General features: G+C 38.4%; 1 protein-coding gene across 3 annotated transcripts in view; it reads left to right on the top strand.

Moving 5' to 3' along the window:
• SLC39A12 (solute carrier family 39 member 12) overlaps positions 1-21389 on the top strand; it is a 93007-nt gene that overhangs the window by 7892 nt on the left and 63726 nt on the right. For all 3 annotated transcript variants that reach the window (XM_001153573.6, XM_009458031.5, XM_001153510.6), the window contains exons 3-5: positions 2953-3234; positions 6848-7055; positions 19227-19399. In XM_001153573.6, the coding sequence (XP_001153573.4) occupies positions 2953-3234; positions 6848-7055; positions 19227-19399 (663 nt within the window). The remainder of the gene's footprint in view (positions 1-2952; positions 3235-6847; positions 7056-19226; positions 19400-21389) is intronic.

A 21389-nucleotide genomic window follows, 5' to 3' on the forward strand; every position in this document is an offset into this window, starting at 1 on the left:
TCTCCACCATTAGCTGTGTAGCTTTGGGCAAGTTTCTTATCCGCTTTAGTCTTGGTTTTCACACATTCTATGAGTAAACTTCTCTCATGAAGAAAGGTGTAATTCATGTGTTCTTTGCAGTATCCTTGCATACCGTACACAAATGTATCCATTAATTCATTGTGCATTAAATAATTGAGTAATTGGTCTTCTAGTTGCTTTATATTATAAAAATCAAATATTTAGAAATATTTGGTGGATTATTACATAGGCTGGAGACATTTTGTTTTTCACACTTAAAATAATAATATAGGGTTCTTATTATTAAAAAATTCATTACTTTATGCATTTTTCAAAACCAATTAGATTATGCACCAAGGAATAACTGAATGCAAAAGATACTCTGCACATTGCTGGGCACATGGCTACCAACAAATTGTAGCTAATAGTACCAATAGTTTAGTTTCAGGAGGCTATTTTGTACAAAGAACCTCTTTTATTTCAGTTTTTTATTTACACTTTTTATAAAAGTGTAAGTTTTTCATTACACTTTTATTTCAATGGATTCGCCTTTTGGGTCTTGGTGTCAGCCTTGCCATCAGCTACGAAGGTGTGGACTTTTCTTCTGGGCTACTTAGGAAACAGAAAAGGGATGCTGAGGTTTTACAGGTGGAGCCTAATATCCACATTGAGAGTTGGTCTTAGTGGAACCCCTGGGTCTCCTCTGTTTGAGTACTTGACCCCCTGCAGTTGGGTTCAGGAGAGATTAAAGTCTGTGTGGTTTTATGAAGAATGTGATTATGCTTTGATTTGGAGATGGATGACATTTGTTTCTTCCTGACTCAGATGATTACATAGCAGATGCTACACAGTGGGTTGTACAGCAGACCTTGAATTAGAACCCCCAAAACTTCCACTTCAAAGAAGACTAGATTAAAAGATATTGTAGTACAATATCCCCACCATGGGACAAATCTGTCTGGGAGTCAGGACAGGCGTTTCTCAATGCTTTCACTCTGTGGCTATGTCGTGGGGCTGCTTCTCAGATCCTGTGAGAATTCTCAGGAGCTCCCCAACTGTCTCTGCAGAAAGGCAGCTTCCCTCTTGCTGAGAAAGCTTCTGGTCCACAATTCCTGTGTCTTTTTCTCACTGTCCCACAACATTTATCCGAATCCCTTATGTCAAGTAAACTTCGCAGATTGCAGGAGCTGGGCATGTGCTTGTGGCTTGTGAGACAAATAAGGCAGCACAGTGGAGGGGAGGAGAGACTTTTCCTCTAACATCTTAAATTCTGTAGCTGGGGCTTGTGAACTAAATGGACAAAAGATGGATTAACAGGAGAAATAGCACACACATTTGATGTTAATATTTTTATGTGGAATAGGGGCATCATAGAAAAAGTGAAAACTCCAAAGAAGTGGTTAGACCCAGGGGTTTATATACCATTTTAACAAAGAGTAATAAATTGTGGGGATGTGACAAGAGTAAGAAAAAAAGTGAATTTGGACTAGAGATAGTAAATTGTGGGAAAGTGACTAGGAAATATGTATGGGAAACCAAAAATTTTTTTAACATTATACCAATGGAGGATTATTTTAGTAAAGTTCGTTTGTATAGGTTCATCTCAGCATTAATTCCCCATCTCCAGTGATAAGAATGTTCTCCTCTTCCTGATACAGCAAGGATACCTTTCTAATGGGAAACTTATGCCCTGCTTTTAGATAGTAAGGCGAAAGGCAGAGAATCCTTCCTGTACCTGCTGTTTCTCAGTTGCCTTCAGCTCAAAATAATCAATATGCTACAGTGGCATATTTTGGGGCAGTATGTTCTGATTCCCTTCAACAAAATCATTTTTGGCAATTTCCCTAAATAGGATAGAAGAAGGGCAGATGGAAGTCATTTGTAAAATTTTTATACCTCTTAAGTGCCAGGTATTGTGCTATATGCTAAGGAAAGAACTACGCAAAAAGCAGACGAAATCTGCTGTTAGTGGACCACAGGTTCTCATAGAGAAGAGAGAGAATAAATAAGTAAACAAAGCAATTTTACAATACGAGTGCTATGAAGAAAAATTTTTAAATGGTGTATTCCAGAATTGTGCTGTCCAGCACAGTAACCACTAGCCCGCATGTAACTGTTGGGCACTTGATTCGTGGCTCATCCAAATTGAGATGTGCTGGTAAGCATAAAATGCACACCAGTTTTCAAAGACTTTGTTCAAGAAGAAAAATATAAAATATCTTAATTTTTAAAAATTTTGATTACATGGTAAAATAATTTAATCTTGGATACATAAGGTTAAAATATTACAAAAGTTACTTTTAGCTGCTTTTACTTTTTAAAATCTTGCTGCTAAAGAACTTCAAATGACATATGTGGCTCATATTTGCAGTGTTCCTTGTATTTCTATCAGATAGTTCTGTACTAGGGAACGCAGGTTGGGAATCTTTAGGAAGGTGTTGTGAGAGGGTGACAATTTAGGCTGAAACCTGAAAAATGAGGGGAACAAGAAGACCTGGAAGATTGTGGGAAAGAATTTGGTGAAATTGACATAAAATCACAGGGGCAGAAGTTGAGTGAGATGCTGGACCAAGGCTAAAAGAAGGAAGGAGGGTAGAGTAGACAGGAGCTAGACCAAAAAGAAGATTGCAAGGAATTCGGATTTTATTCTAAATGCAAATGGGCATCACTTTAAAAGCCAAAGAATAATCTGTTTTACACAAGGCAACAGATCAACAACTTGTGGCCGATCTAGTTGGAGACAGGAATTATTCTTAGTGGAAAAAAAGGGTTCCCTAGACGGGCATCATTGTTATGCGGGAGTCCAACTCTCTGAATCTGGCTATTGGTCCTGCCTGCTTTTCCTGTCTGTTTATAAAATGATAAGCAATGAAGACCCTGGTGGTCATTAGTGTTCTGGAACTATTTGCTAAGCTTTGTTTCTTTTGTTGTTGTTATTGTTTTCTTCCACAGTGCTTTGAACCAGATGCACTATTACTAATAGCTGGAGGAAATTTTGAAGATCAGCTTAGAGAAGAAGTGGTCCAGAGAGTTTCTCTTCTCCTTCTCTATTACATTATTCATCAGGAAGAGATCTGTTCTTCAAAGCTCAACATGAGTAATAAAGAGTATAAATTTTACCTACACAGCCTACTGAGCCTCAGGCAGGATGAAGATTCCTCTTTCCTTTCACAGAATGAGACAGAAGATATCTTGGCTTTCACCAGGCAGTACTTTGACACTTCTCAAAGCCAGGTAAGAAGGCAAAATTGCTAACTGGCTCTGCTGCTAAGATACAGTTCTAGAGCCTTATTGTTTGTTCCTTATTTATTTCTAAGACATTCAAGGACTTCTAAGGGAGGTAAGTATTTGTGGGTTTTGGTTATGAGATGTTAAATGACATAATTTAAAATTCCGAGTCCAAAAGAGGAAATGTAATGACTAATTGGAAGAGGAGTTTTCGCCAGAAGTTGGGTGGGTGGACAGGCAGTCCAGGTGACAGGTCAGCTGTCTTCTCCTGGGTCCCTCTGAGCACTCAAATCAGTATGACCCAAGGCTTTTTGACCAATTTCCAAGGACTGAGCTGTAGTGGTGGAGAGCAATGTTTCTATTTGCCTTGCCTTCTGGCTGCGAAAGGAGAAGGCAGAGACATTTTGAAAGTGATAAATTATCATTAGTTATTTCACTGAAGAAGCAGCTTGCAAAAAGCATTACTCATGGTTGCCAGCCCTAGATGATATCCCTTTGTGGTTTTGAATTGTGCTGCCTGTGTAGAGGATCCATTCAAATGCCTCTCCTCTCTCCCAGCTCCCACCTGGTCTCTGTTGCCTTCATTACTATTCTAGCAAAACTGGCCTTTCAGTTAGGTTTTTGCTTTCTGGTTTGCAGCAGGAAATCTCAGCAGATAAAGTTCTCTGAACATAAGGTTTCTTTAAGCCACGGGTTTTTTTTTTTTTTTAAAGAATTAATTGAGAAGCCATTACTACATTTTGAAGAGTATGGGGAAATCATTTTTTTTAATTATTCATAAACATGTATAGACAAATTTAGTTCCTGCTCTCAATTCTGGCATTCTGAAGCTTAACGACCAGCAAACATATCCTCTAATTTGCTGTAAATATGTTTAATTTCTTTTATTGGCAGAGCAAATGGAGAAGCTGTTTGCTAAGGACTTTGTGACTTTCACATCTGTAGCTCTAATCCTGTTAATTTCAAAATGCGACCATATTTTTATTCCTATTTTCATTTTAGGAAAAGGGATTCCTAGGCCCAGTGCAGTGGCTCATACCTATAATCCCAACACTTTGGGAGGCTGAGGCAAGAGGATCACTTGAGGCCAGGAGTTTGGGATCAGCCTAGGCAACATAGCAAGACCTTGTCTCTACGAAAATAGAATTTAAAAAATTAGCTGGATGTGGTGGCATGAGCTGGTAGTCCCAGCTACTCAGGAGGCTAAGGTGGGAGGATGGCTTGTGCCCAGGAGTTTGAGGTTACAGTGAACTATGACTGTGTCACTATACTCTACCCTGGGCAACAGAAAGAGACCCTATCTCTAAAAGAAGAAAAGAAGGAAAAAAAAAAAAGAAAAGAAAAAGGGGTTCCTTTACAGAACTGTTTTCTACCTAAACCAGGAGGCGTGCCTACATATAATTTCTTCAGTACAACATCTATGTAATCCAAGTTTGATTCAAACTGGCTGCTAACATTTTAATCCTACCCATTACTGCCTCATGGGTAACTCAGCACTTAAAAGCACTTAAAAGGTGATGTGGTGTATATTTCCAGGTTTCTGGTTATCCCACACATACTGCAAATACCCAGGCTTCTGAGTATTTCTGAGATAAAACAGCCCCAGAACAGAATAAATCAGTATTATATCTAGAACTCCTTTTTCCAGCTAGTTTTGGTCATTAAGAGTTGAACACCTGCTGAGTCATAACCCTTTGCTCCACCTCAGGCCAGTGAACCCCTGGATGACACCACTGTCTCTAGTTCCTGGGAAGGGTCCATGAGCTCATTCAACTGGACTAGGATTCTCTAGGAAGTCAATCAGTCCAGACTTTGCAGGAGGCTTTTGGCACTTCACCACATCAGCTGTTCTTTCTGACTAGATGGCGTGAGGTCAGATGAGGTTCTGGCTCACCAGGCCCATCATTACTTGAATTTCCAGGTCTTGGTCTGCATGGGACCCAGCTTCCACAGATCAAGTCACTAATGGCTGCTCCAAGTGGGCCTCAACAAGATCCCCAAGAGAATCAACTTGATACCCTAATCCAGGCAAGCTCCGTAATGGCTCAGAAAGTAACATCTCTCCCTTCCTTCAATCTGTTTTGTCCAAACCTCTCTGTGTTTTATCTTCCTGACTCAATCTCTCAATGTTCCCACCTCTTGAATTCTCTCCACTGTTGGCTGATTCCATGGTAAATGAACAGGGATCTCTCCCTAGTGTTCCCGTAGCCCTGCCTACTGCATGGAGGCTGGGTGTTCCTGACCCCACGCAAAGGACTTCAGGGATGGGAACAATGGTTGGAATTCTCCTTTATCCTCTATGGTGTTTTGAGACCATTATTGTTTCACAGCCTGCATGAAACACTCATGCTTCTGTGAAGTTCAAACTCTGTTATTTCAACTTGTTCTTTTCACCCATGGAACTTCTGGCTACTTCTCCAAATTTATCAAAATTTTGGTAACTGATTCTTAGCCTTCCACTCTGCTCTGGACCATGGTTATAAATATGTTCCTGCCAAGCTCTTCAATTACAGACTTTAAAAAAATAAGTTCAATGGGCACTTTTTCTCCTTGTCCTAAGCCATTAGAATGCAACCTTGACACGATAACCTTCCCTTGATCTCTCTTTTCATGAATTTATTTTCTCCTTCACTTCATATGAAATGGGCTTAGTACAGTGCCCGGCACATTGTAGGCACTCAAATGTCTGAATGGGAATATGAATGGGATATAAAGCAAAATTAGAGCTTTTCACATGCTTATAATTTAATTGAGGAAAATTGATATACATATTTGAAAAAGGTCCTATGTCCTCTGGGAGTTCAAAGAACATGGACAGTGTACCAGATTTGACATGCAATGAGTACACACTGAGCTTGGGACCAGAGGCAGATGAGAAGTAGAGGGGCCCTGTGATGACGCAAGGCAGCAGAGCCTGTGTGAAGTCAGAGTAGGGAATGTCAGCTTGAAAATCATTCTCCTGCAGGTTGCACTTAAAGTGGGGAGAGAAACAACCCACCAGTTTTAAGGATGTTAAACAATAAGAGCAGGAGTTCCCCTTGGAGAAAACACATCTTTAAGAGGATAGTCAGGCTAGGTGTGGTGGCTTATGCCTGTAATCCCGGCACTTTGGGAGGCCAAGGCAGGTGGAACACCTGAGGTCAGGAGTTCGAGACCAGCCTGGTCAACATGGTGAAACCCCATCTCTACTAAAAATACAAAAATTAGCCAGGCGTGGTGGCAGGCACCTGTAATCTCAGCTACTCAGGAGGCTGAGGCAGGAGAATCGCTTGAACCCGGGAGGTGGAGGTTGCAGTGAGTCAAAATCGTGCCACTCTACTCCAGCCTGGGCAGCAAGAGCTAAACTCGGTCTAAAAAAAAAAGGATAGGGAGAAAAGCTGGATAAATAAGGACCAGTGAGATGAGGGTTAGAAAATTCAGTGCCATGGTAGATAAACACATAATTTTCAAATGGAGTTGTATCTGAGACAGGAGAAAGATGATAGTCATATTCCTCAAATGATTCAATTTTCTTTTAGAAAAACTATTCCTTATCCCTTTAGGGGGGAATTTCAGAGATGTTTGAATCAAAATAACTTCAGACGTTACAATTTTCTCTTTATTTTGTATCTGATTTCAGTGTATGGAAACCAAAACGCTGCAGAAAAAATCTGGAATAGTGAGCAGTGAAGGTGCTAATGAAAGTACGCTTCCTCAGTTGGCAGCCATGATCATTACTTTGTCCCTCCAGGGTGTTTGTCTGGGACAAGGAAACTTGCCTTCCCCAGACTACTTTACAGAATATATTTTCAGTTCCTTGAATCGTACGAATACCCTCCGCCTATCAGGTAAGGATGTTTTCACGAATTTAACTTCCAAGTCACACCTACTAAATAAACTATGCCAAAAACAAAGGCCAAAGCTCTTGATGACTGAATTCGTTCAGGTATGTTTTAAATACCATTTTTTATAGAGTCATAAAGTCAGACAGCTTATGTGGCCTTTCAAGGCAAGCATGCTATGAAAGCTATGCGATGATGAGGCAAAAACATGGACTTGGCCTATTTCTAAGTGATTGGAATTGTGGATGTAAAGGGAGGAGGAGATTTTATGATCTGCCATAAATACTAACTGAATAGTTTCTTATTTGGGACGTAATGCTGGGCCAGGCCTAACAAACTGCTGTGTAGAATGAAAGAATAGTATTCCAAATTGTGCAAGACATTTGGCAGCAGTTTCCTTGCAATCATGAAAGCCATTTAATTTCAAATAGAAGTAATGTGAAATAGCCATCCTTGCTGCATTCCTGACTACCTTACCTGCTTTTTGGGGATCCAGGATGAAATAGGATGTCAGAACTGGAATTAGAATGTTTGTTTTGCACATTTCTTTGTACTTGAGAAGACATTAAAAATGAAATGACTAATTCTTAAAATACTCACCAAAATGCCCCTGAGATGGATTTTTGTTGTTGTTGTTGTTTTTAGAGACAGGGTCTCATTCTGTTGCCCAGACTCAAGTGCAGTGGTGGGACCGTAATTCACTGTAACCTCCAACTCTTGAGCCCAAGCAAGCCTCCCACTCCAGCCTCCTGAGTAGCTGAAACTACAGGTGTGTGTCACCATGCCCAGCTAATTTTCTTACTTTTTGTAGAGACAGGGGTCTCACTATGTTGCCCAGGCTGGTCTCTGATTCCTGGCCTCAAGTGATCGCCTGCCTTGGCCTCCTAAAGTGCTGGGACTACAGGAGTGTGCTACTGTGCCCAGTTGGATTTTATTTTTTTAAAGCACCTCATTATCATGAGTAAAAAATTGATAACAATTCCTTAATATCATAAAAAATTCAGGCTGGGTGTGGTGGCTCACGCCTGTAATCCTAGCACTTTGGGAGGCTGAGGCGGGTGGATCACTTGAGGTCAGGAGTTCGAGACCAGCCTGGCCAACATAGTGAAACCTATGTCTCTACTAAAAATACAAAAAAATTTAGACAGGCGTGGTGGCGTGTGCCTGTAGTCCCAGCTACTACGGAGGCTGAGGCAGGAGAATTGCTTGAACCCAGGAAGCAGAGGTTGCGGTAAGTCGAGATTGCGCCACTGCACTCCACCTTTCGAGACAGAGCGAGATTCCATCTCAAAAAAAAAAAATTCAGTTAGTGTTCATGTTTTCATAATTAAAAAAATTATTTTTATTGAATCAAGATCAAAATAAAGTCCATAAAATGCAAATTGTTGGTTTGTCCAAGTTTCTTTTATACATGTCACACTTCTTCCATCTTTTCTATTTTGTTGCAAGTATTTTTTGTTGAAAAACAAAGGGGGTTGGTTTCCATCTGGAGTTTGCTGATTGCAGTCCTAGTCATCTATCACGCATTTCTATGTACTGTGTTTCTTGTGTAGGGGCTGTTATATGTAGAGGCTTGACAAGGTTGCTTAGCTGTTTTATGATAGTACCTTCCATTAGGAAGCATGTAACACCTAGTCATCTCTTTTTCAGAAGTTAAAAGCTATTGATGATAGTTGCCTAGATTGATTAATTATTTAGGGCTTATAAAATGGTGATCTTCTAACTCTCATTTCTTCCTTACTAGCGTAATAATCCTGTAATAGAAAAACTTCCTCTCGTCACTACTTCATCTTATTGAGGTTCTTAAGGGAAGGTAAAAATAAATTCTTGGCACTTTGACAGTTTTAAAAATAATAACAGTGGGCATGCATCCTTCAAAACAGAACAATTTGCTTTTAAAAATATTTATTTCCCGGGCCGGGCGCGGGGGCTCACGCCTGTAATCCCAGCACTTTGGGAGGCCAAGGTGGGTGGATCATGAGGTCAGGAGATCAAGACCATCCTGGCTAACATGGTGAAACCCAGTCTCTACTAAAAAATACAAAAAAAAATAAGCCAGGCGTGATGGCGGGCGCCTGTAGTCCCAGCTACTCGGGAGGCTGAGGCAGGAGAATGGTGTGAACCCAGGAGGCGGAGCTGGCAGTGAGCTGAGTTCCCGCCACTGCACTCCAGCCTGGGCGACAGAGCGAGACTCCGCCTCAAAAAAAAAATATGTATATATATATTTATTTATTTATTTCCCTCACAGAGATTGTAGGCATTTGTTGTTATGTTTATACCTATGCCTTTAACATAGGTATAAACTATGGCTCTCTTAACTGAGGTCCTCTTTCATCTATCTTCTAGCTGATCTTTGTTTGTGTGTGTGTATATACACACATATGTATACATGTGTGTTTCTAATTTTTATAGGTTAATTTTATAACCTGCTTCATGATTATTTTTGTATGATTTTTAGGGGTTTCAGATATATAATACTATCTCTAAATACATATAGTTTTGCCTATTTATTTCCAGTTCTCATGCTTTTATTTACTTTCTCATCTAATTGCATTGGTTAATAACCTCAATATAACGTTAAATAGTAGTGGGGATGATCTGCATCCTTATTATGTTTCTGACTTTGAAAGAGGAGCCCGTAGTATTTTCTCATTAAGTTTGGAGAACAAATGAGAAAAAATATATTTATAGAGTCTTTCATATTAACCCACATTTTTACATCTCCAGTGCTGGTCATTTCTTTAAGTGAACTTAATCAAAATGGGAACTTTACCCAAGTGGTAAATTTGGTCATTTCTTTTCAGCCTAAAGAACTTCATTTTGTATTTCTTATAAGGCACGTCTGCTAGCAATAAATTCTCTCATTCATTGTTTATCTGAGAATGGCTTTTTTTAAACCTTCAATCTGAAGGATTATTTTGCTGGATATAAAATTCTTGATCTTTTTTTCTTTTTCTTTTTTCAAATTTTCGTGGGTACATAGTTGGTGTATGTATTTATGGGGTACATAAAATGTTTTGCTACAGGCATGCAATGTGTAATAATGACATCATAGAGAATGGGGTATCCATCCCTTCAAGCATTTATTGTTTGTGTTACCAACAGTCCAATTATATTCTTAGTTATTTTAATATTAATATTTACAATTAAGTTATTATTGACTATAGTTATCATGTTGTGCTATCAAATAATAGGTCTTATTCTTTCTAATTAATTTTGTTATACCCATTAACTATCCCCCTCCCTCAGTACATTTCCCACCCTCTGGAAACCATCCTTCTATTCTCTATGTGCATGAGTTTGATTATTTTGATTTTTAGATCCCACAAATAAGTGAGCATATGCAATGTTTGTCTTTCTGTGCTTGGCTTATTTCACTTAACATAGTGTTTTCCAGTTTCATCCATGTTGTTGCAAATGACTTGATCTCATTCTTTTTTATGGCTGAATGGTATTCCATTGTGTATATGTACCACATTTTCTTTATCCATTCATCCACTGATAGACACTTAGGTTGCTTCCAGATCTTAGGTATCATGAACAGTGCTGTGACAAAAATGAGAGTGCAGATATCTCTTCAATATACTAAGTTCGTTCTTTTGGGTATATACCCAGTGGTGGGATTGTTGGTCATATGGTAGCTCAATTTTTAGTTTTTTTGAGAAACCTCCAGATCGTTCTCCATAGGGGTCATACTAACTTACATTCCCACCAACAGTGCACCAGTGTTCCCTTTTCTCCACATCCTTGCCAGTACTTTTTATTGCCTATCTTTTGGCTATAACCCATTTTAACAGGGGTGAGGTTATATTTCATTGTAGTTTTGATTTGCATTTCTCTGATGATCAGTGACATTGAGCACCTTTTCATATTCCTGTTTGCCATTTGTATGTCTTATTTTGAGACATGTCTATTCAGATCTTTTGCCCATTTTTGGATCAAATTATTAGATTTTTTCCTCTAGAGTTGTTTGAGCTCCTTGTATATTCTGGTTATTAATTCCTGGTGAGATGAGTAGCTCGCAAATATTTTCTCCCATTCTGTGGGTTGTCACTTCACTTTGTTGTTTCTTTTGCTGTGCAGCTTTGTAACTTGATGTGATCCCACTTGTCCACTTTTAGTTTGATTGCCTACGCTTGTGGAGTATTACTCAGGAAATTTTCGACCAGACCAATGTCCTCAAGATTTTCCCCATCGTTTTCTTGTAGTATTTCATAGTCTGAAATCTTAGATTTAAGTCTTTAATCCATTTTGATTTGATTTTTGTATATGACGAGAGATGGGTTCTAGTTTCATTCTTCTGCATGGGGATGTTCAGTTTTCCCAGCACCATTTATTGAAGAGACTGTCTTTTCCCCAGTGTATGTTCTTGGGACCTGTGTCTAAAATGAGTTCACTTTAGGTGTGTGTATTTGTTGCTGGGTTCTTTATTGTGTTCCATTGGTCTCTGTGTCTGTTTTTATGCCAGTACTTCCTGTTTTGGTGACTGTAGCTCTGTAATATAGTTTGAAGTCAGGTAACGTGATTCCTCTAGTTTTGTTCTTTTGCTCAGGATAGTTTTGACTGTTCTGGATCTTTTGTGATTCCATATAAATTTTAGGGTAGTTTTTTCTATTTCTGTGAAGAATATCATTGATATTGTGATAGGGATTGCAATGAATCAGTAGATTACTTTGGAAAGTATGGACATTTTAACAATATTTATTTTTCCAATCCATGAATATGGAATGCTTTCCATTTTCTTGGTGTCTTCTTAAATTTCTTTCATCAGTGTTTTGTGGTTTTCATTGTAGAAATCTTTCCTTTCTTTGGTTAATTCCTAGGCATTTAATTTTATTTGTGGCTATTGTAAATGGGATTACATTTTTATTTCTTTTTCAGATTGTTCACTGTTGGCATATAGAAATGCTACCGATTTTTGTATGTTGATGTTGTATTCTGCAACTTTTTTGGATTTTCTTATCAGTTCTAATAGTTTGTGTGTGTGTGTGTGTGTGTGTGTGTGTAGATGAAACATAAATTGTGTCATCTGTAAACAAGGATAATTTGACTTCTTCCATTCCAATTTGGATGCCCTTTATTTCTATGTCTTGTCTGATTGCTGTAGCTAGGATGTCCAGTACTACGTTTAATAACAGTGGTGACAATGGGCATCCTTGTCATGTTCCGGATCTGAGAGAAAGGGCTTTCAGTTTGTTCTCATTCAGTATGATACTAGCTCTGAGTCTAATGTATATAGCTTTTATTATGTTGAGATATGTTCCTTCTATACCCCATTTTTTAGGGTTTTTATCATGAAAGGATGTTGAATTTCATCAAATGCTTTTTCAGTATCAATTGAAATGATCATATGATTTTTGTTGTTTATTTGGTTGATGTGATGTATTACATCGACTGATTTGCATATGTTGAACCAACCTTGCATCCTAGCTAGGGCATAAATCCCACTTAGTCATTATGAATGATCTTTTTAATGGATTGTTGAATTCAATTTGCTAGTATTTTGTTGAGGATTTTTGCATCACTGTTCACCAGAGATATTGGCCTGCCCCTCCCCTCCCCTCCCCTCCCCTCCCCTCCCCTACCCTTCCCTTCCCTTCCTGATGTGTCTTTGGTTTGGGTATTAGGGCAATATTGGCCTCATGGAATGAGTTCGGAAGTACTCCCTCCTTCTCTATTTTTTGGAATAGTTTGAATAGAATTGGTATTAGTGCTTCTTAAATGTTTGGTAGAATTCAGCAGTGAAGCCACTGTGTCCTGGGCTTTTCTTTACAGGGAGGATTTTTATTATGGCTTTAATCTCATCACTTGTTATTGGACTGTTCAGTTTTTGGATTTCTTCCTGGTTTAATCATGGTAGGTTGTATGTGTCTAGGAATTTGTCCATTTCTTCTAGATTTTCCAAATTTATTGGCATATGGTTTCTCATAGTAGCCATTAATGATCTTTTGAATTTCTGCAGTATCAGTTGTAATGTCTCTTTTTTCATTTCTGATTTTATTTATGTGGATCTTTTTTCTTTTTTTCTTAGTCTGCTTAAAGGCTTGTCAGTGTTCTTTAACTTTTCACAAAACCAACTTTTTGTTTCATTGATCTTTTGTATTGTTTTCTTCATTCAAATTCATTTACTTCTGCTCTAATCTTTATTATTTCTTTGCTTCTACTCATTTTAGGTTTGGTTTGCTCTTGCTGCTCTAGTTCTTTAAGATGCATTGTTAGATTGTTAATTTGAAATCTCCTCTTTTTCGATATAGGCACTTATAGCTATAAACTTTCCTCTTAGCACCACTTTTGTTGTTTCTCATAGGTTTTGGTATGTTGTGTTTCCATTATCATTTGTTTCAAGACATTTTTCTATTTCCTTGTTAATTTATTCATTGATCCATTGGTCATTCAGGAGCATATTGTTTAATTTCCATATATTTGCATAGTTTTCAAAAATTCCTCTTGTTATTGATTTCTAGTTTTATTTCCTTGTGGTCAGAGAAGATGCTTGATATTATTTCAATTTTTAAAAATACGTTGAGACAAATTTTGTGACCTAACGTATGGTCTGTCCTTGAGAATCACCCATGTGCTGAAGAAAAGAATGTTTATTCTGCAGCTGTTGGATGAAATGTTCTGTAAATATATATTAGATCCATTTGGTTGTATAGTGCAGATTAAGTTTAATGTTACTTTGTTGATTTTCTGTCTGGAAGATCTCTCCAATGCTGTCAGTGGGGTGCTGAAGTCTCCAGCTGTTATTGTACTGTGGCTTATGTCTCTCTGTAGCTCTAACAATATTTGCTTTATATATCTGGGTGCTCCAGTGTTGAGTGCATATATATTTAAAATTATTAAGTCCTCTTGCTGGATTGACACTTTTATCATTATCTAGTGACCTTTGTCCCTTCTTACAGTCTTTGTCTTGAAATCTATTTTGTCTGATATAAGGATAGTGACTCCTGCTTTTATTTTTGGTTTCCATTGGCATGGAGTATCTTTTTCTGTCCCTTTATTTTTAGTCTATGTGTGTATTTATAGGTGAAGCGTGTTTCTTATAGGCAATAGATCAGTGGTCTTATTTTTTTTTTTTATCTGTTCTGCTAGTCTATGTCTTTTGATTGGAGAGTTTAGTTCATTTCCATTCAATGTTATTATTGATAAGTGAGGACTCGCTCCTGCCATTTTGTTATTTGTTTTCTGGTTGTTTTATGGTCATTTTCTTTCCTTTCTGTCTTCCTTTAGTGAAGGTGATTTTCTCTGGTGTTATGATTTAGTTTCTTGCTTTTATTTTTTGTGTATCCATTGTATGTTTTCTGTTTTGAGGTTATCATGAGATTTGCAAATACTATCTTATAATCCATTATTTTAAACTGACAGAAACTTAGCACTGTTTGTATAAACAAAAACCAAGCAAAAAGAACATTAATAAAAACTCTGTGCCTTAATTTTGTCCCCCAACTTTTAAACTTTTTGTTGTTTCTATTTATATCACATTGTGCTGTCTATGTCTTGAAGAGTTGTTGTAGTTATTGTATTTCATTAGTTTATTATTTAGTCTTCCTACTTAGGATGGGAGTAGTTTACACAACAGTTACAGTGTTATAGAATTCTGTGTTTTTCTGTGTAATTACTAGTGAGTTTTGTACCTTCAGGTGATTATTATTATTTATTAACATCTATTTCTTTCTGATTGAAGTAGTCCCTTTAGCATTTCTTATAGGACTGGTCTAGAATTAATAAAATCCCTCAGCTTTTGCTTGTCTAGGAAAATATTTATTTCTCCTTCATGTTTGAAGGATATTTTCACAGGATATACTATTCTAGGGTAACAGTTTTCTTCCTTCAGCACTTTAAATATGTTATGCCACTCTCTCGTGGCCTGTAAGTTTTCCGCTGAAAAGTCTGCTGTCAGACATGTTGGAGTTCCATTGTATATTTGTTCCTTTTCTCCTCCTGCTTTTAGGATCCTTTCTTTATCTTTGATCTTTGGTAGTTTGCTTATTAAACGCCTTGAGGTAGTCGTCTTTGGGTCAAATCTGCTTGGTGTTCTATAACCTTCTTGTACTTGGATATTGATGTCTTTCTTTAAAGTTGGGAAGTTCTCTGTTATTATCCTTTTGAATAAACTTTCTACCTCATCTCTCTCCCCATCTCCTCTTTGAGGCCAATAACTCAGATTTGCTAGATTCAGTAGTCGTGCTTTATTTTTTTTTAATTCTTTTGTCTCCTCTGTGTATTTTCAAATAGCCTGTCTGCAAGCTTACTAATTTTTTCTTCCACTTGATCAGTTCTGCTATTAAGACTCTGATGAATTCTTCAGTATGCCAGTTGCATTTTTTAGCTCCAGAATTTTTAAAATTATTTTTAAATTATTTAATATTTTAAAATATTTTATTTTTAATTATTGGGTTCTTTTTAATAATTTTAATCTTTGTTAAATTTATCTGAGTTCTGAATTCCTTCTCTGTGTTACCTTAAATTTCACTGAGTTTCCTCAAAACAGCCATTTTGAATTCTATATCTGAAAAGTCACATATCTCTGTTTCTCCAGAATTGTTCCCTGGTGCCTTATTTAATTCATTTGGTGAGGTCATTTTTTTCCTGGAATATCTTGATACTTGTAGATATTCGTTTGTGTCTGGGCATTGAAGAATTAAGTATTTATTGTAGTCATCACTGTCTGGGCTTGTTTGTACCCACTGTTCTTGGGAAGGCTTTCCAGATAGTCCAAAGGACTTAGGTGTATGATCTATGCTGTATCTGCTTTAGGATACAGATCTGCTATATCTGCACCCCAAACCCTGTTAACACTGTAGTTCTTGCAGACTCATACAGATATCTGGTCCTGGACAAGATCCTGGAGAATTCTTTGGATTACCAGGCAGAGACTCTTGTTCTCTTCCCTTTCTCCTAAACAAATGGAGTCTCTCACTCTCTGTTCTGGGTCACCTGAAACTGACAGTGTACTGACACAAGCACCACTGTGGCCACCACCACTATGACCACACTGGGTTAGACCTGAAGCCAGCACAGCACTGGGTCTCACCCGAGGCCCACTGTAACCACTCCCCGGCTATGTTTGCTCAAGGCCTTGGGACTCTACAATTAGCAGGTGGTGAAGCCAACCAGGCTTGTGTTCTACTCTTCAGGGTGACAAGTTACCCCAGTTCCCAGGCAGGTCCAGAGGTGCCATACAGGAGCCAGGAACTAGAGTCAAAAGCCTTAGAAGTCTACCTGGTGTTCTACTGTATTGCAGCTGAATTGGCACTCGAATCACAAGACGTAGTCCTTCTCACTCTTCCCTTCCCTTTACAAAGGCAGAGGAGCCTTACTCTGTGGCCAGCACCACCACAGGTCCATGGGGCGAGCTGCCACACTACTGCCAATGTTCCCTTAAGGCCCAAGGGCTCTTGAATCAACTTCTGGTGAATGCTGCCTACCCTAGGACTCACCCTTCAGGTCAATGGGCTCCCCTAGGCCCAGGACAGGTCTAGAAATCCCATTCAAGGGCCAAGTCTTGGAATCTCGGGCCCCCCACCCCAAGAGTCTGCTTGGTGCTCTAACACACTGTGGCTAAGCTGATACCTGAAGCCAGCAAATCTCAGAGCCTCACCCAAGGCCCTTGACATAGTACTTGGGTATCACTGCTGGTTGTTTAGGGCCCAAGAGCTCTTCAGTTAGCAGGTGACAAGTCCTGCCCGGACTGGGTCCTTCCCTTCAAGGCAGCAGGTTCCTTTCTGGTCCAGGGCATGTCTAGAAATGTTGTCTGAGAGCTAGGACCTGGAAACAGGACCTTGCAACTCTAACCACTGCCCCATCCTGCTGTGGCTGAGCTGGTATCCAAGATGCAATGCAGAGTCCTCCCCACTCTTTCCTCTCCGTTCCTTAAGTGGAAGTAAGGGGTATCTTTTGGGGTAATGAGCTGTGCAGCCTGGGGTTAGGGAAGGGGTAATACCAGCATTGTTCTGGCTGGTGTCTCAGTAGGTCATATGCCCCACTCTCAAAGTCCAGTGTCTCTGGGTCCATTACAGCACTAGGACTCATGTAAAAGTCGCCGTCCTTGTGGCCTAGACTGCCTTTCAAGTTTATTAGCACCCCAGAGCACTTTAGCCTGAGGTGGCAAGGCTTGTGGGGGAAGTCAGGTTCTAACTGCTAGGATCAGGGGTTCCCCTCTGGCTAGGGCTGGTTTAAATGCTTCCTCCATGGGCAGGTGTCAGCTGAGTTTGGTCCTGTTTTCCTTTCTGCTTTAACAGGACAGCATTGAGTTCAATGCCTCAAAATTGCCATGCCCCCCTACTGTCAGCACCCAGAGATGCTCTCTGCACCACACTGCTGCTACTGGGGAGGTGGGAGAGGGGTGACATCAGAGATTCAAGACTGTTTTTTCTGCCTCTTCAGTGCCTATTTCAGTAATATGAAGTTAAAACCAGGTATAACGAGGGCTCACCTGAATTTTAGTTTGTATGAAGGTCCTTTTCTTGTGTAGATAGTTGTTAAATTGGTGTCCTTGTGGGGAGATGATTGGTGGAGGCTTCTATTCTGCCATCTTGCTCTGCCTCCTCCAGTTTTTTTCTGTAGCTCTTTGAATATATCATTTCACTACCCTTCTGTCCCCCATTATTTAGATAAGAAATCAGCCATTAATTGTAGTGATGCTCCCAGGTAGGTGATGAGTCATTTTCTTTTGCTGCTTTCAAGATTTTATCTTCTGTTGTAGTTGTTGTTTTTTGTTTTTGTTTTGTTGCCCAGGTTGGAAGTGCAGTGGCGCCATCGCAGCTCACTGCAACCTCCACCCCCTGGGTTCAAGCGATTCTCCCATCTCAGCTTCCTGAGTAGCTTGGATTACAGGCACCTGCCACCACGCCTGGCTAATTTTTATTTTTATTTTTTTTGTAGAGAAGTGGTTTCACCATGTTGGCCAGGCTGGTCTTGAACTCCTGACCTCAGGTGATCCACCTGCCTTGGCCTCCCAAAGAGCTGGAATCACAGGTGTGAGCCACCACGCTGGTCCTCAAGATTTTATCTTTGACTTTCAGCAGTTTGACTGTAATGTGTCTGGGTGTGAATCTTTTTGTATTTATCTTACTTGATGTTTGATATGCTTCTTGAACATGTATATTCAGGCTTTTACATCAGATTTTGAAAGTTTTGGCCATTATTTCCTCCAATATTTTTTCTAATCCTTTCTCTTTCTCCTTTCTCTGACTGCCAATATATATACATTGGTATACTTGCTCTTGTTACAAGTCTCTGACACTTGTTCTTTTTCTTTTTTCTTTTTGTTCTTTAGAATGAATTATTTCTGTTAATCTATACGCATGTTCAGTGATTTTTTTCTTCTGCCCTCTCAAATATGCTGTTGAGTTCCTATAGTGAACTTTTTGTTTCACTTATTGTCTCGATATTCTTCAACTCCAGAATTTTCATTTGGACATTTATATAATTTAGATTTCCTTATTAAAAATTGCTATTAATTGGTTTTTTATTGTCAAACTTTCCTTTAATTCTTTAAATATAATTTCTTTTAGTTCCTTAAACATAATAGCTCCTTTAAAGTCTGTATTTGCTGAATCCAACATCTGGAAATACTGAGATGTATTTATTGACTGCTTTTTTTTTCTATCACTGTTGATAACACTTAGGAAAATTCCGTTTTAATCATAAGTAAGAAGATGTATAAATCCATATAAATTTACTATTATGTTTATTTCTTCTTTGTACAAATTATTTTTTAAAAGCCTAGAGCTATACTGAGGGAAACTAATCTGCGATCTTTAAATTGACTGCCATACCACAGTTGCATTAGAAAACAAGATCTAGTTTGTTTCTAGAATCTTATCTCCCTTTCACGGCTTTTCTCTCTTTTGCATATACACTTAAAAGGAAAACAATTTGATTGACTTAACTAAAGTAATAATTAATCTATGATGGATGTATAATGCCTCCAGGGAATAATTTCCTAAGGATTAGGCCAGTTTCATCTTTAATTTACATTTTTATAGAAAAAGAAAATCCTTGACTCAATGGAAGGCATTTTCGTGGGTGGAAATGTCCATTCCGTCATCTCTAGGGCTTAAAAAATGATAAGAATTCTTTGTAAGGGAATATCTATGCTGTAGCTATGTGAAATTGTGACTATTCTGAACTTATCTATTCTATGTGACACCAGATTTTATATGAAATTTCTAGAACTAGACCAACTCCTCAACACTCTCTGGACCAGAAGTACTTGTATCAAAAATGAGAAAATCCATCAATTTCAAAGGAAACAAAACAACATAATAACCCGTGATCAGGACTATTCTAATTTCTCTTCATCCATGGAAAAAGAGTCTGAGGATGGTCCAGTTTCCTGGGATCAGGTATTGCCATTGTTTCTCTTATTCAAGCATTTGCTACTGTCAAAGGAAGCCCAGCTGTGAAAGTTTTATTAGAGTTGTAGAAAACTTAAAGAATATTGTGTATTATCTTGAAAAGTAAAAATATTCTAGTTCCACCACGTAATTACGGTTTTCTTTTTCTACAAGCGTATCTCTGTAGACATAAAAACAAAGCCAAGGTATATAGGGGAATGAAATATATTGCTTTTTTCTCCCTTGGGTTCATATTGAATGAATTAATAATTAATTCAGAAAACATATTGAGCATTTTATGCACACCGCTAATCATCCTGGGCATGAGAGATACAATGTTGAAAAAAATAGGCACATATTTTTGCTATTATGTATCTTAAAAGTTATTTTCTGTTACTTCTGCCATGTATAATAGGAATCTGTTGAAGCTGACTCTTTCAAACTCATGTTTATTGTATTCAACTGCAGGTGACAAGAGTTGATCTCCATATTAATCCATGTTTGTGAAGTTTCCTTAATTAGGGCCAACTCTCAGGAAGAGAACAAATACGGTCTCTTCATGGAGACCTTATTTGAATAAAGAATAATTCATTTCTTAACATTTAGGGGTTACTTAAGGCATGTATCTTCTAAGAATGCCAATAATCATTTTCTGTGCAAAACACACACAACAACCTCTTCTCCAATAATTCTTCTCTGTTCCAACGTGTGACTTTCTTTGTGATTCTTGATGGTATCCTAACGTGGGACACCAGATTTGAGGACTCTGCCTATATTATTAGGTTGATGGTTTTCCAAGGGTTGTGCCTGGGCCAGCAGCAGCAGTACCACCTGGGAACTTGTTGGAAATGTACATCCTCAGACCCCAACCCAGAATCTACTGAATCATAAACCCCAAGAATAGAGCCCAGAACTCTGTCTTTTAACAAGCCCTGCAAGTAATTGTCAAAACTAAAGATTAGAAACCACTGCTTTTGAATATATTTGTAAAGCTTCCGTAGAAATCTGATAACATCAACACAAGTACAAACATATTTCAAAATTACATAGGAAGGAATAAAGATGTTTTAAAGATTGTTGGCTGCATAACCTAAATTTTCATTTTCTTTATTGAAAAATATGTTGTGTTCAAAATTTTATAGAATATAATGAGTCCCCAGTAAGGACATTTATATTAGTGATTTCAGAAGAAATTTACTTAATGACCTAAATGGCACAAGAGCAGCAAGTGAAGACCAAGGGCGCAGAAGTTTGTAATAGAATAACCTTACTCTCTGAGAAGGTATTGTAAAACTAGAAACTATTCGACTTCTTGACAACAAACTGGAGAAAGACGCATGGTATTCTCTTCTTGTTTCTCTCTCCATTCCTTTATTTACCAGGCAGGCATTTTCTGATAGGAATTGTATTATGAAACTATCATCAAAAGTTTGTTGCCAGTGTCCCTTTATTTTTGTCAATATTATTGATGATGAAATAATTACATTCTGTCAATAACAAGTGGTGCAAAAGAGAATCTTTTCTTTGGCGTACATTATTTTGATAAAGGGAAAAAAAACACAAGTTTAGCTTTCTGTGGATGCTTTTTGTAGCAGAAAATTTTTGGAGTTCTTGCCCAATCCCTTACTGAGAAATGCCTTCCTCACCCACAGGAGTGAGGTTGGCACCCATGTTTGAACAGCTTTATTCCATCTCCTACTACTTGGGCAAAACTGATTGAACTAAATGGACGCCTGACCCAAGAGGCACCATCTGTGGTTTTGCTGAATCAATCAGATCTCTCTCAGGACTTATGGATGCAGCATTCTTGGGTTCTTGGAGTGAAAAGTCACTTTAGAGTTGGGGCTTATATGGCTGTGAGTTTACGAGAGAAGGCCAAACTGTGAAAGGAAATAGATATATGCAGAGGGAAACAGAAAAAAGAAAATACTTGGCTCAAGGAGGGAGAGGACGGCGCGGGTGGGAAGAAGGTTGTGGGCAGAGATCATGCATCTTTGAT

The sequence above is a fragment of the Pan troglodytes genome, chromosome 8 (genome assembly GCF_028858775.2).
Source record: "Pan troglodytes isolate AG18354 chromosome 8, NHGRI_mPanTro3-v2.0_pri, whole genome shotgun sequence".
Classification (NCBI taxonomy): domain Eukaryota; kingdom Metazoa; phylum Chordata; class Mammalia; order Primates; family Hominidae; genus Pan; species Pan troglodytes.